General features: G+C 34.0%; 1 protein-coding gene across 1 annotated transcript in view; it reads left to right on the forward strand.

Moving 5' to 3' along the window:
* Positions 1–14,723, forward strand: part of LOC132563241 (retinal guanylyl cyclase 2-like) — a 115,596-nt gene that overhangs the window by 83,031 nt on the left and 17,842 nt on the right. The window contains exons 5-10 of the mRNA XM_060227996.1: positions 557–673; positions 6,123–6,200; positions 9,649–9,753; positions 10,231–10,302; positions 11,437–11,593; positions 12,591–12,740. Coding sequence (XP_060083979.1) covers positions 557–673; positions 6,123–6,200; positions 9,649–9,753; positions 10,231–10,302; positions 11,437–11,593; positions 12,591–12,740 — 679 coding nt within the window. The remainder of the gene's footprint in view (positions 1–556; positions 674–6,122; positions 6,201–9,648; positions 9,754–10,230; positions 10,303–11,436; positions 11,594–12,590; positions 12,741–14,723) is intronic.

Here is a 14,723-nt window from a genome sequence, read left to right on the forward strand (position 1 = left end):
TTGATCATTATGATGACCAGTGCTAGATTAAAACACGTTGTAAGCATTCCTCTGACAAGCCTAGAAACGTGACTGATCGCCTCACATGTAAAGGTCTTTGCTATCGTATAATCTTTTCTTTTTTTTAATTTCAAACTAGTCTGATTGATATTGATTTCGAAAAAGATTTGAAAATTTTGCTTCACTTGTAGGCCATCAATTTCTTGAAGTCTTAATTACTGAAATTCCTGTGAACTCGCGACAATTCTTATTCCAGTATAAAATATTAGATATACGTTTGTGGCCGATACTGGTATGTTGTCAGCCAGATACAGTAAAGTCGTAATGATACGTGCATCATTTTTAAGGAAATAACATATCTCGGCAATCCTCGCGTTATCTCGATTCGAAGACCCGGACACCTGCTTTCCTACCCCGGTGATGAAATTTACCTGGTCCACACTTTGAAGTGCTAGATTGAATAATGGTATCCAGTTTACGGTAGATTTATACCGGTTTGGGATGGCGATATCTGACATCTTCTGTACATAATATATCTTTTCCATTGCTTATACAGCTCACCAATGGCGGTTTCCTTGATCCACCAGACCTATTAAAGGCATCCGAGAAGTCCAACCGATCTCTCATCAGTCTCCACGAGTGGACAGAGTTTTCTGAAATTGCACGATACAAGGTAATACCGTAAACTGAACGTCCTGCTAATTTACTTTTCTGAAATTTCTGTAGGTGTATCTTAATATAGTTTTAATAGGTGGTTATGTCACAATATCACTCCTAAGTATGTGTTTGTTGTAGGAGTTTGTGAATCGATAATGGAACTTTTCATTACGTTAAATCTTCTAAACTTTGCTGGTGGATTCACCTTAATCAGTATAAATAAGTGGTTAAGAGCCAGTCCGGAACCTACAGAGGAATACGTTTCAAGTCTTACTCAATATAGTGCCAAGGCGTTGCACAAATTAAATTAACATTTTCTTCAATGTTGCTAAGATTATACTACGCGAACTTAGCTACAAGTAATGAAAAACAAACATGCAAAATTAGATATCACAGTATAGTTGTTAAATGTTTCAAGTAGGACAGGAGACACTATTATTTGCTTCTTGAACCTCAGTAGACATGATTATGTATTGTGGTTCAAAAGTCTTAAGTGCTGTATAAGAAGCGACAGGTATCGGAACTTTATATCCTCCTGTACCAATACAACAACACCAAGCTTTCGTTCCGCTACAACTCAAGACCGTTTTACCCTTCAATAAAAGATTAAATAGGTAATTAATTATCAAGCTCTTTGAGAAGCATGGAATCGTCAACGACATGCAGACAACAGATGATGGTGTAACCGACCAGTGCCCTTACATCATTACCTTCTGCCAAACAAGGAACAAAATAGACCCAATAAATGTTTTTGAATTCAATTACAGGTTCATGCAACTTTAATGACACTGTAAAAAGTATTCTATGACTTTCTCTATCCTACAGGAGAATTGTAAAATTTGTGTGCGTGCCATTTTCCGAGACTAATCAACCGCGTTGTTGACTTGGCTAATATTAATATCAACAAATATCAAGATGGATTATTATTAAATTTAGAAAATCTCATGCAAATTAGTCAATTACGTTAACGTTAGGTTTTGTAGCAGATAATTATGCGGCCTTATATAGGAAGTTTATTTTACGATGTCGATCGGTGGAAAGCCGCACGTGATTTACGGTGCTAATATCGGGATAGTTGGTCATCGTGAAATGAAGCAAACAACACGCCTATCGAAAGACATATCTGTCGATATAACGATTCGTTCATGACAGTTTCAGATTACATTACGTTATGGTTCTAAGCACATTATCAACCCTCGTAAATCAGGAGAAGTTATATATTTGAAATCAGAAAATGGACGATAACAAGGTCAAAGGTCACTGTTTTGAAAGCGTTCCAGACTTTGACAATTTTTCATTTCAAGTAAATGGTTTTACCAAATAACCTGGACCTATAATTATATTTATCAGACTGCAACAGAAAGTAATCTTCGTCAATATGTCTACTGTAAAACATATACACGATAAAAAATTGGAACAAAATATCACTTTCACTTTTCAAATGGGTTCCATTAAAAGGAAAAGAGAAAAGAGACAGTAAAACATTTAAATGTTAACTACAGACTACATTTACACTGTGACTGCAAATCAAACTTCTTTTAATGTATTTTTAAAAAAGTAAATAGGGAAAAATAATTGCATCACAATAAAGCTATCTATATGAATAAAAGCTATTAAGACATAGGAGTACGTAAGGAGTAAAGCAACACCAGAGGGAATACAGAACTCTGAAATATACTTATCCTGCCAGAACACTGTATTCTATTGTCGAAACGGGTTTTTTTTTTTTTGCAATTTAGACATAGCGGGTTTTTTATGTTCTGTGTCGGATGCATTCCGATATGTTTTCAAATGAAGTATTTCTATATTTTTAACTTCTTGATTTACTCCGTAATGTGGTTATTGAAGTGTTATCCAATGTATAAATTCTGATAACCATCTACCAACCATCATTTATACTGCAATTGTGAAACTAAAAGATTGTAATCAACTTCGTAACCTTGGCTAGCACAAGGGATCCTACTATAACAGGCAACATGTGTACCTGGTATAAATCAACTGGGTCGGGCAGATAACCCGAAAATATTTTACATCTGATCAGAGATTTTCTGTTACCGAGATGGAAGGGAAATGCATATTTTTACAGTTCCGTTTAAGTAACATTTGCTTAGATATAGAGAGACGTTGTCCTTGCATACATGATATAGCGATAATATATTGTTCTGTCGTCGGCTTTGACTATATTCACTAAAACCAATTTAATTTGGAATTACATGTTTGTTCAAGATAAACCAATTGAATTGAAATTGCTCTTGTTTGCAATTTAAGACACAATATTCCTTATATCATGTTTCATATAACGCAGGCATGTTTGTCCGATATTCAGCGAATGAAATATTTATGAAGTCCTTGAAACAGTTTCCAGTTTTGCTAGATCATCTTAAAATGAATTCCTTTTCCACTTCCTAATGTAGTTTGTGCTGTTGCCTGTTCTTACAGCAACATGCTGTTCTATAAAAACATTTCAGCCAGTTAGATATGTTCAGAGGTGCAGTGAGACCTACATTGTGACAGTGTACAATAGAGGTTTAACTGGGACTAATTTAGTCGCGGCAATGAGATTGAAGGACGAGCTAATACTGACATTGACACTATCATTACATGGGTGTTTTAGGGCCGAGTACTTACAAATTTATCGGAGAAAGAAAAAGTATAAAAAACCGAAACAAATAACGAATTTCATTGTAATAGACTTTTATATCCTAACGATAACGATAAAATCAATCTATGTAACTGTTTTAATGAAATGGGGCGATGTTCGTCGATCGTTAATGTTGAAATAGAAAATTCAGCTTATTAATTTTTTTTTGTTGTTGCAAGTTAATACATGATTGGAATATAAGTATTTAATGAAATGGGGCGATGTTCGTCGATCGTTAATGTTGAAATAGAAAATTCAATTTATTGACTTTGAAAGAATTTTTTTTTATGCAAGTTAATATATGATAGGCATTTAAGTATAGTGATTTAAATCTGTAATACAAGGTACATACAAATCAAAAGTAATAATAAAGTCATTTTGTAGGAGAAGCAAACATACCAGGCGATATAAAAACGTTCCGAGTCTCTGACAACAAGAAGAAAATATTTGAATTTACACTGCTTTCTGTTTCAACAAAGTCGCATGCAAACTGCACACATTTGTTTCTCAAAGTGTGTCAATCATTGATACACCATTAGTAGATCACAACATCTTGGTCTAAAGATGTTTTTAATCTAGGAAGGAGATGGAAGGGCTGCATCTGTTGAATAGGGTGGTTGGGAAAGGTGTTCCATCGCAGCTCAGCTGGTGTACACTGTCGCGTTGTCTTGGTTAGGCAGAATCTCTTCTTGATTAATTGGCGTACCTGCTTCAGTAAATCAGCGTAATACTCCTATAAATTGTTGCTCCATGGGACAGGAAGTCGATGTGAATCACTCCCAGAAATGGTCGCTACTAACTGTTTTGTGGATCTTGTGGCTGTGAGCTTGTTTGGCGTTAGGAATGTGACGTGTTTCAATAACATTTCATTGAGTCCCGTTAACTAGAAAGAAAATGATATGGTTTTACCTTATACCGAGTTAGCAAGGCTCCACTTATGGTGGGTGATGATATTTAATGTCATCTGAAGTTATCTTTAGGGATTGCTTTTGCATATACCTTTGTAGTTTGTCATGAAATATGTGCCATAAGGACTTTTCTGAAAGGTTTGCTGATTGTACGAAGTTAAAGAGTAATATGGAAACTTTTCTACAGTAGTTTGTGCAGATTGCCAACGTTTTCCTTGCTAACATTGGTTGATATCAGGCCAGACCTGGGATCATCTTCTAAACTCTCTCTGCCATGCTTGAATTCCTACAACAAGTGTTTGATAATTGCAGAAGAAAGGCAAGTCTCCTAATAAACAGCGGTCGCGCAGATTGCTTCTCCAGGAGGAGAAACTTTACGGCAACCCTATACTCAATTTTGTTCAATGCTACAACTCAAATAGGAAACGTCTCTCCACCAAAGCAACCAATTGAAGATAACAATATGATCCTACATTTAATCAATAGATCCAAGGATATATTAGGTGCCATGCATTTAAATCCTACAGGGGAAATGATTCTCAAGGTGTTTCGGTAATCCCACGTAAAGAGAGGACATTATATTTTTCAGGAGAACTTAAAGATTGTACCCAAGACACACAACGGAATAGCTCCTTTTAATAATTCAGAGCTAATCTATATATTATCGATAGTAAATGATTGATTAAGGTACAATAATTTTAAACATCCATGTTATATTGAGAGAAGAAAAGAAGCGAGTCGCGTATTCATTTAACAGCAGATATGAAAAGTCGAAAGCGATCTTGTTTATGCATTGTTTTTTTAAATGGTTAAGAAATAACCATTTTTCACTGCAACAGTGCTCGAACAAATCACAGTAAAATAAAGAGACACCTAACCGTACTCAGGCACTGACAGCGTTTAGACAAGTTTCAATGATTTCCTTACATGAGAAGCCACATGATTACATTTTGTGCGCACACGAAATGGTAGATTATGTAATACCCAGTCGATATGTAACATTTATTCTGCGGGTTTTAACGTCCAGCAATAGCCGCGGTCAGGTGAGTACGCATGTCAAAAGAAGATACCCGCCAAGACTGGGGAGGGGGAGGGGGGACAAGAAAACTCGAAACAGAGGTTTTCTAAGCATCTATGATTCTTCTTAAATGTTACCGTTAAAATATTTTTAAGGCGGAGTTTGGGTAGATAGTAAACTCTACATGTAAACTTATTTAAGCCTCTACGATTTCCTGTGAAACAATGCCATTTCTGGATAAGAATTTATCAGTGTGCTTTATGTTCCTCTAAAATAATCCACAATCAATTTACATTTACCGAATTGGTTGAATAACAGGGTTACTAATCGTGCTATTGTATCTTAATCATTTAGTTTGCTGACGATGATTTCTTTAACTTTTCATGTCGGTTTTCACTGTTTTGGCCACTGACATCACTGAATAAGACTGTGACTTCAATATATATACATATAATTTTATTTACTATTGGTAGCAAACTCTATTTATTAATTTGTAGGGAAAGAACGTATGCTCTAAAAAGGATGGTGTAATCTTATCATTACTCAACGTGAATAACTTAAAAGATTATGTCCAGCTGATTTGATACTTTCTTTGTTTCATCAACTTTTAGTCTTAGAACATACACAGGAAAATAGTTCAGAACAGAAATATAGATTTTCCACCAGAAAATATATCTATAGCTCATATTTCTTCTTTGCATAACTTATTTTGGGACATCAACTTGTTCCAGCGACTAGATGTATGTGACCTATATTCCAAACATTTATGTTATAATTATATAAATTATGTTGCTTACGGTCGTCATAGTGATATTATGGAGACGAATTCTGTATCATGCTGAAATATTGGTAAAATGTTGTTGTTTTTGTATAATACAAACGTGTTCTTTTGTTACAGGGAGACATAGTGTATATAAAAGAATTGAAGTATAAAGGATTGGAAATGAAGGGGAAAATTCTTGCGTACACAAGAACAGTAAGTGACCTTTTTCATTTTAGAATACTGTGAATAAATAAGTACCAAATCATTCGACTATGAAAAAGAAAAAGTAGGGAGGTATCATCTTGATGTTTTATCTCAAATAAAGCATCTTGAATTGGATTTGAAGGTTTTCCATCAATCAATGAAAAGAATTTGTTTAAATCGCTAAAAAACATGAATATATATGTTTGGTATTTGTATCTTCACCTAAAAGTCTTTATCAATTCGAGAAAAAACGTGATCTCGAGAAAGAGGACGATAACAACGTTTACTATCTAGATAACGCTATGTCGTCCAATTTAAATAGGTCTTATTGATAACAATGACGTCACTGAACGGTACATCATGATGATAAAGACATTTTGGTGACATAGACAATGCAATGAATATATAACGAAGTCTTAGAATGAAGCAAACGTGTTAACGTTGGAAGGACAACACATCTGTATAATGCAGTAAAATTTCTGATAAGCTATGTTGTAACTAACTCTAAATTATTAAAATTGTGCTATTCATTTGTGTATCATTAATATCACAGGTGGTAGACACGTCTGGTGGACTTTAAGTCCCCGCGATTTGCTGTATCCTGCACGTCACGTTTTCATTCATTTGAATAGAAGCATGGTTTAGAATATACATATGTACTTAACGCTGTTATAAAATTGTCTGACATATGAAGATTACAAAATATATCTAATTATAAGGCTGCTGTACGTCCCGGTCTAGAATGTTTTACTTTCGATTTCTTGGTAGGTTTCAAAATTGAGTCTCTTAGCATCAATGACGAGTCCTAGAAAGGCAACCCAACTTTATCATAAATCTTGATTTATTATTTGGCCCTACTGTATCTAACTCTAAATTATTAAAAGGTGTTATTTACTTTTGCGTCTTTCGTACAATCTTTGTCATCTTGAAATATCTTTGTTTAATCGGTGTGATAGCATGAGATCTTTCATTTAGAAAAAATATCATAATGCATTTATATTTTGCATTCACACTGTCCCTTATTCGTCATACAAATATTTTCCCCAAATAACTCTTTTAAAAACTTAACAAGATATTTCCTCTTTGTTCGTGATCACTAGTGTCGGAAGAGAATACTATAAAATTTATATCAGAGATCTAAATATTCCCCGTCATGTCATTATGGCATTCTGCTTTAAAAAACATTAAGGGGTAGAATTGTTAACCTGTAAACTATCATAGAGAACTGAAATATAGTTTAATATCAAGCAATGCCCTGGAGGTTCTATAGTTAAGATCCATGTATTAGATATCAGATGCAAAAAGTATACGTATACACAAATCTCGTCGCGGAACCGATCGCTATCGCGGGTTACTGTACCATCATCACACAGATAATCAATACTTAAGTAAATGCAGTTCAGAAATAATAAAAAGGGATAGAAATATTGGTGTCATATCTTGTTGATGCAGCTATATTGTGAAACCCGCAGGGATGTAATGTGATTGCAGAGAGTTTTTTAAAACGGCCAAGATCACAGGAAAGCCTGTTTAGCTGGAATCCTACTAGTTAATAGTTATTTTGAACGGTATAATTTATTTTATTTTCTGTATACATTGTAAGTAGACAGAATCCTTAGTATAGCATGACCAGTAATACTTTCGCTCACTCTCACACTTTTGCAGGATATGTCTCTTCACTCAAAACATTTGTCTGTAAACATCATGAAAACACCAACATATGAACATAATGATCAAAACTTTCAATAAACCCAGGGCAAAAATCGAAAGAATTAGACGGAGATTCCTGAAAAGGTACCTTATTCGAATAACCACAAAAATTTATATGAAATACGTGGGTTGTATATAACTAAATATAAGTGATATCCTCGATTCCTTACCTAAATTACCTATATTTATGTAAAACCCCACGTTAAGGTGTCGAAAGTTAGTCGTCTTGATTAAATGAAATGAATATATATTTTGTTGCATCTTGAAAATATGTTAAGGATTTTAGTGTCAGGCCATTTTGACACCATACACTAGTTGATGATGTTTAAACAAGATTTCATTGACCTAAAAAAATAACAACATTATTTCTCAAATTAATTAAACCAGAGATCGGTAGGAATAACAAAAAATATACAGCTCTATGTCCGTTTGTAATTTCTCATGGAATTATTCAGTATAAAATGTTACAGAAGAAAGCAAAACGGATATCATTATTTAATATTCCATAGTCCAAACTTAATGACAAAACGTAAATCATTGTCAAATGCCCAAGTTAGAGAATTTGAGTAATATTGAACATGTAGTGAACGTGCCCAGTAAATATAGAAAAAAGGTTAAAACACTGGAAAACATATGATGTAAAACATAAGTGCTTTCATTTCTTCTTCAGATGTTTTACATATTTACATAAATACGGCACAATCCCTATCTATGTAAATATGTAAAACATCTGAAGAAGAAATTAAAGCGCTTATGTTGTACATCATGTGTTTTCCAGTGTTTTAGCTTTTTTTCTATATATACAACTGGTATCTTATAATTTACTTTGAAGTCTGATTAATCACGAAATAAAATGATAGGGAAAAAGGCAGGTTTCGTCTTTTTTTATCTTCGAACCTTAATTTTACTCTTGGCCGACATGCATTTTGAGATGTTAAACTTTTTCATCTAGCATTCCACTCAAAGTTCACCGAAGGAGTTTGGCAACACCATTGCACATCGGCAGCTCTTCTCTCTCAATACATTTGAATAAAGCCATAAGCCAAACCGTAAAAATGACACCTCGAAACTATAATCACTCCAGTTGATTTCAAACTAGCCAACTATATTTTTAGGCTTTCAGCCAATATGTTACTAAATATGAAATTAACTGATAAATATCGTCAACTCAAAATAAATATTTTATCGTCATGATGTCAAAATAGACTGTGTGGCAAGATGCTGAGTTCTATAAAAAAAAAAGTTCAGCTACCTATGAGAAACTGTTCGTATCATTTTGTTGTCATGTGACCATTCTCCACTTTTTCAAATGATCGCTAACCGCAGCAGTTTGTAACACACTACATTAATATATATGATAAGGTAACCGTCAACGCAGTTTCTGATTACAATGGTAGTTAACTATAAACTATAAATATCGTGAAATATTTTACTTGTATATACTTATCACAGCCGTAGCTTTTTCTGTGAACCACAGAAGAATGTTAAAAAAAATCTGTCAACAAAAAATGAGATAAATTGGGAAACATGATAGGAGAGAATGTTGTAAATAATAAAATCTATGTTATTTGATAGATGTGCACCGGGTTTCGTTTACTAATTTTTATTTCCTCTTATAACAGATGCTGTGTAGGACATGTTACATTTTAAACATTTATCTTCATCAATCAATTTGCTCCAATCGAGCTTGCCGCGTTTGACATTAAATATTAATGACGCAATTTATCAATTTCTTTTTTCCTTCCAGCTCCGAGACATCCGCCATGAAAATGTGAACCCACTATATGGATTTTTAAATGACCCAATCCGACCTGCACTTGTTTCTGAGCATTGCAATAGGGGCAGTCTGCAGGTAAGGTTAAGATAATACTGAAACAAGTTTATCCGGAAGTGGAATCATCAATTTTCTCCACCCCTTAAGAGCCAATCCTGAGACGTTAAGTGTACAAAAGACGTCCATCAGTGTGATTAATGTGAACCATAATCTTTAGTAATTATTTCGTGTTTTGCTACCATTTTCTTTTTCGAACCATCCATCGTTTATGTTTTCTGGTAATTTCGTTTACTGACAGGTGTAACTCAGTAACACTGCCATCATGGAAATTTATCGAATTATTTTTATCTGGTTTGTGTGTGTTTTTTGCTCTTTTTTATTTTTTTTATAAGTGATGCTTTTCCATTATTCATTTGTGTTACAGATGTTGGATGGAAATGTTTTCATGGTTCTGATTGCCTTTTCTATATTCTTTTGTTCTTTGAGTACCAAATACTAGACCCATCTAAGTGCCAAATGAATATATCGGTCTGTATTATTTTTTGTGTATTCCAGGACGTCCTGAACAACGAGAATATCAAACTCGACTGGGATTTCAAAGCATCTTTATTGACGGATTTAGTAAGGGTAAGTTTTCTTACAATTCTGAAGTTACCGGCTCGGATCGGTCTAGATAGAATATTTCTAAAGATTTTGAAGATTGTGTTAGATGATTTGCCTCCTGAACTTGACTGATTTAGTTGAGGTAAATATGCTCATTCATTACACCTAAGATCTATATATCCTTCGGCAAGAGGTACAGAGTTAGCATTCAGCATACCATATGATATTGCATAATTACCATCAAGAAAAAGGCGTTTTATACAGTAAGCAACATACAAGTACAATTGACCTTTACTTTTGCGATCGTGAAATTTCCCTCAACACTCAAACCTACATTGCATCACTTTCTGTTCTTTCAATCCATTTCAAAATGGATATTGGATGCATCCAGCGTTACGTTCGTATTCAATTGAAATCGTTATTGATCTGACGTTTGCAGAATCGTAGATCAAACATATATCATTTGCTGTAATTACTGCCACTTCATTTGGTCCTGTCACGTTTCTTACTTCAAGTCTGTTTGATACATACTGGTGATTTCTTTATCTATGTATATCATTGGTCTATATCACCGGTATAAGGTCGATAGGACTAGATATTGACATCATCAGCATGTTTTAAGATGTCACGCCATTTTAAGCTTCCTTGTGAAGTACATGTATGTAATACGTACTTAAGTTATGATGTTGGTTGATTTGAGATGCAAAGGAAGAGCTATCATTAAATTTAAAAAATAAGTGATTACCATGGTTCTATTCTCAGTAATGTTATATATCTAGTTAGCGGAACGCTTTCGAATTTGTTTGATTGCATCTTCAGGGGTATTAAATAGCATAATCGTATTCATCGTCACATCCTGGACAATCCATTTAAGAAAGGTTAGGAAAATAGTTTAGAAAAATGCTGAATGCAAAATATAATGTTACCAGAATATAAGTAACTTTACAGTTTATCATTTCGATTATGACTTTACGATTGTTACCTGTAATTTGCGCGCAGATCTGGATAAAAGTCAATTTTTATGTATAATTTCATTTATTAAAGAAGATTAAAGCATTTATCTACATACAGTGTGGATTGTACATTCTTATTTTATATATTTTTTTCTGTAAGAATTTAACCCGCCATTGCCATCTTATGTCATTGTCTTTCTTGTAGGGACTGCGTTACATTCATACGTCGCCAATCCATTTCCACGGAAGCCTGAAATCTAGGAACTGTGTTGTTGACAGTCGTTGGGTACTGAAGCTTACAGACTTCGGAATGATAGGCTTCCGGGAAAGAGCCAAGCTCAATATAGCATCAGAGGCAGGTGGTAAGTGATGTTTCCTGTTTACAAGGCAGCTTAAACTACAATTAATCTGAACTGATTTATCTTCGAATGAAAAAGAAGCACTCCGAAATATACGAAAGTACATGTGTATTTTACAGTATCGGTTTATGAAATATTTGTGTCATAAAAAGAATTTTGAACCAGTATATCCTGTTCGTCACATTTTACACATCTGTTAAAATGCCAGCGATCGATCATTCAACAGAGCTGTTGCCTACGTAACCTCATTCGTAAATCCGAGGTGTATGGTTAGAAGCTCCCTTACCCGAATAGGGTTACTTTGTGGTGTCTGTAACCAAGAAATTAACCGTTATTACTCTAGATAGCATGCGACTGACCTCGTGTGTTTTGTTCGGTGAGGTAGACACCAATTATTACAAGTATACGATGCTTTGAACCTAGCACATGACAGAAGAATATTTCAAATCAATTTGAAGTCTTTTAAAGTTTTTTAACGTTTTGAAATTTGCATCATTATCGCTTAAAGTGTTAGTATTCCCACAAATTTAAGGCTGAAAACGCTTTTAGAATTCCAGATTCCTAATGCTCACATTGTTTAAATTCTTCATAATGCAATTAGTTCGAAATAATGAAATGGTGCATACACTGATCATAAGTCGTAAACTGATTACATCGCTTGTTATCCGGGTGATAAGCATTTCGTCAGTGAGAAAAATTAACAACGTCGTTCTTAGAAGAAAAACTAAATTCATTAAAACTTCGTTTTACAACACTCTGCATCATATTCAGCTTTAAATCAGTCGTTGGTTAGGACAGTAAGAACAATAACGGACTACAGCGTCATAATCGGTGTCAAAACTTCTTATTTCTCAGCAAAACCGCCTTTCGTATGGAGGATTTAAAGTCAGTTTAGCATTCAATGTGATTAATTCTTTTTTCTAAATATGAAGCATTACTCACTGACAACCGATAAAAATGAAATTAAGAATGTTATGAAAATGTCTATTTTCAATTTTAGATCTTCTGTGGACAGCCCCTGAACATGTCAGGGATCCGTATCCTTGCTCTAAGGGATCGGAAAAGGGCGATATGTATGGAATGGCCATTGTAATGCAGGAAGTCATTCTCCGAAAACGACCATTTGGTATGGTTGATTTAACGGAAGAAGGTTAGTGTTTTACATACACGTATGCTGCCAAACTTTGTCTATGTCGGTATTGAATTATAACGTATTGAAAAGCTGTCTTCATTTCCAATTCCAGTAAAATAAAATGATATTAAATTTATCATTTTTTTATTATACTGTTTTTAGATGAAATGTTACTTTAAGTGAAAAAATTGAATACTAACAGACACTTGAGAGGATGGCAAAGTGTTTCCAATTATTCAATAATTTCTTTAAAAATACTACAAACCATTGATCGATAAATATACAATATGTTTCGTTCAAGTTATGACATTTAGTTTGTTTGCCTTATGAAGGCAGTATTTTGTAATCGGTAAGTATCGGTAAATCACTGTAAACATCATAAATGCGGATACAAAGTCCTCTTACTACATCACTGTTTCCAAAGACAGCACAAGAGACACACAAGTTAATAACACCATTTACACAAATGTAGATAAGAAACACTCTAGTCAAACAATTAATTCACCTGCATTATAAGGCTCTTCCGTACTTTTTTGACTTATCAGAAGCCTAAATGTTAAACGCAGAAGGTAACTGAGGAAACCCAACGTGATCGAAATTAATTTCCAAATATAGAAGGAGGGGTCTAGAAGTACGTCAAGTACACGAGTATATTCTGAACAGTGTCGATATTTTATTGAATCGAAGCAGGTTATGACAAACCTCGGATTTAATACAAATTTAGATAAGATTGTAAATATAGTGTGTCATAACTTTTTTTAGTCGTTTTCTATCTTGCTCATACGTGTCACAGCAGAAAATTCCTGTTCTATTAATTACATGGACATACATCCGGCTAATTATTCCAGCAGCTTAATGCCTGCTCATCAGTGCTTCATGTTATAAATCAAGATAGAGATATTGTTCTATTCAGATAGTTAATGTATAATCATGCTAAAGTATATTGGTGTCAAAACAGAACAGTGTTAACATGCCTTGTGGGATTCTATATCCGTGATCTATGACCATAAAAAGAATCAATTTTACCATAAAAAGGTACGTTTTCCTCTATACTGAGCCCTAAGTCTAAACCTCATTTCGTTTGACCTTGAGATGGATGTAATTCGTTGTTGTTTTTCTCGTGTATTTTAGAAAAACTCAAATTGTAATTGGCATGTCTGAACCGAAACTAGCCAGACATATATCGATAGGTTGTAAACGGTACAGGAAGATTATCTGACATGATGTGTAACCCTTCAAACCTATCGTTTAAATCGATAATCTCACGCCAGTGATCCAGCGTCATGTATTTACATCTATATCAAGATAACTGGTCTTCCAAAGGCAGTGACGTTTGAAGTTTCATGATCGATTTTAAGAACTAGACGGTTTTATTGTATAACTATATGGTTTGTGATAATGTTTATATCGCTAATGTCATTAGAAATACAGATAAGTTATTGATAAGTCCATGTGTATTGTCATAATTTTGATATAGCTCTCACTAATGATTGCAGACAAATACAACCACATGTTGTCCTCTAGTAGTTTGTAACCGATTACATCAATTGTTATCAACCCTGAGATGTCAGTGATATTGGAAATGAGAGGTTAATATACAATGCTTACTTTTTTACTATTACCGCCTGGCATGAGAATTATATCAGACCCAGCATAGAGTCAAATACACTGTCATCATTGCAGCAAATTTGATTTGATTTTTTTTTTTTTTTTTTTTATTTTCAAAACATCTTCTTATCTGATTTACTCTTAAATTACGAAATTTATTTAATTTCGAGACTGCTGCACCTCCCTGACTAGATTCAAACTTTTCTTTCGATCACTTTAGATTTTCCTCAGTCGCCTCCTAGACTGCCAATTATAGGAATCTCTGGCGAGTTATAGAAGGATGAAACAGCATTATGATACGATTTAATTCACTGTTCAGTCCTACCGTATAAAACGCTAACTAATGGTGTTATTCACTTGTGTGTCTTTTGTACAATCTTGGAAAAGTAATCA

Source organism: Ylistrum balloti, unplaced genomic scaffold (assembly GCF_031769215.1).
Source record: "Ylistrum balloti isolate Yb309-2 unplaced genomic scaffold, AGI_CSIRO_Ybal_v1 Utg371644, whole genome shotgun sequence".
NCBI classification, from domain to species: Eukaryota; Metazoa; Mollusca; class Bivalvia; order Pectinida; family Pectinidae; genus Ylistrum; species Ylistrum balloti.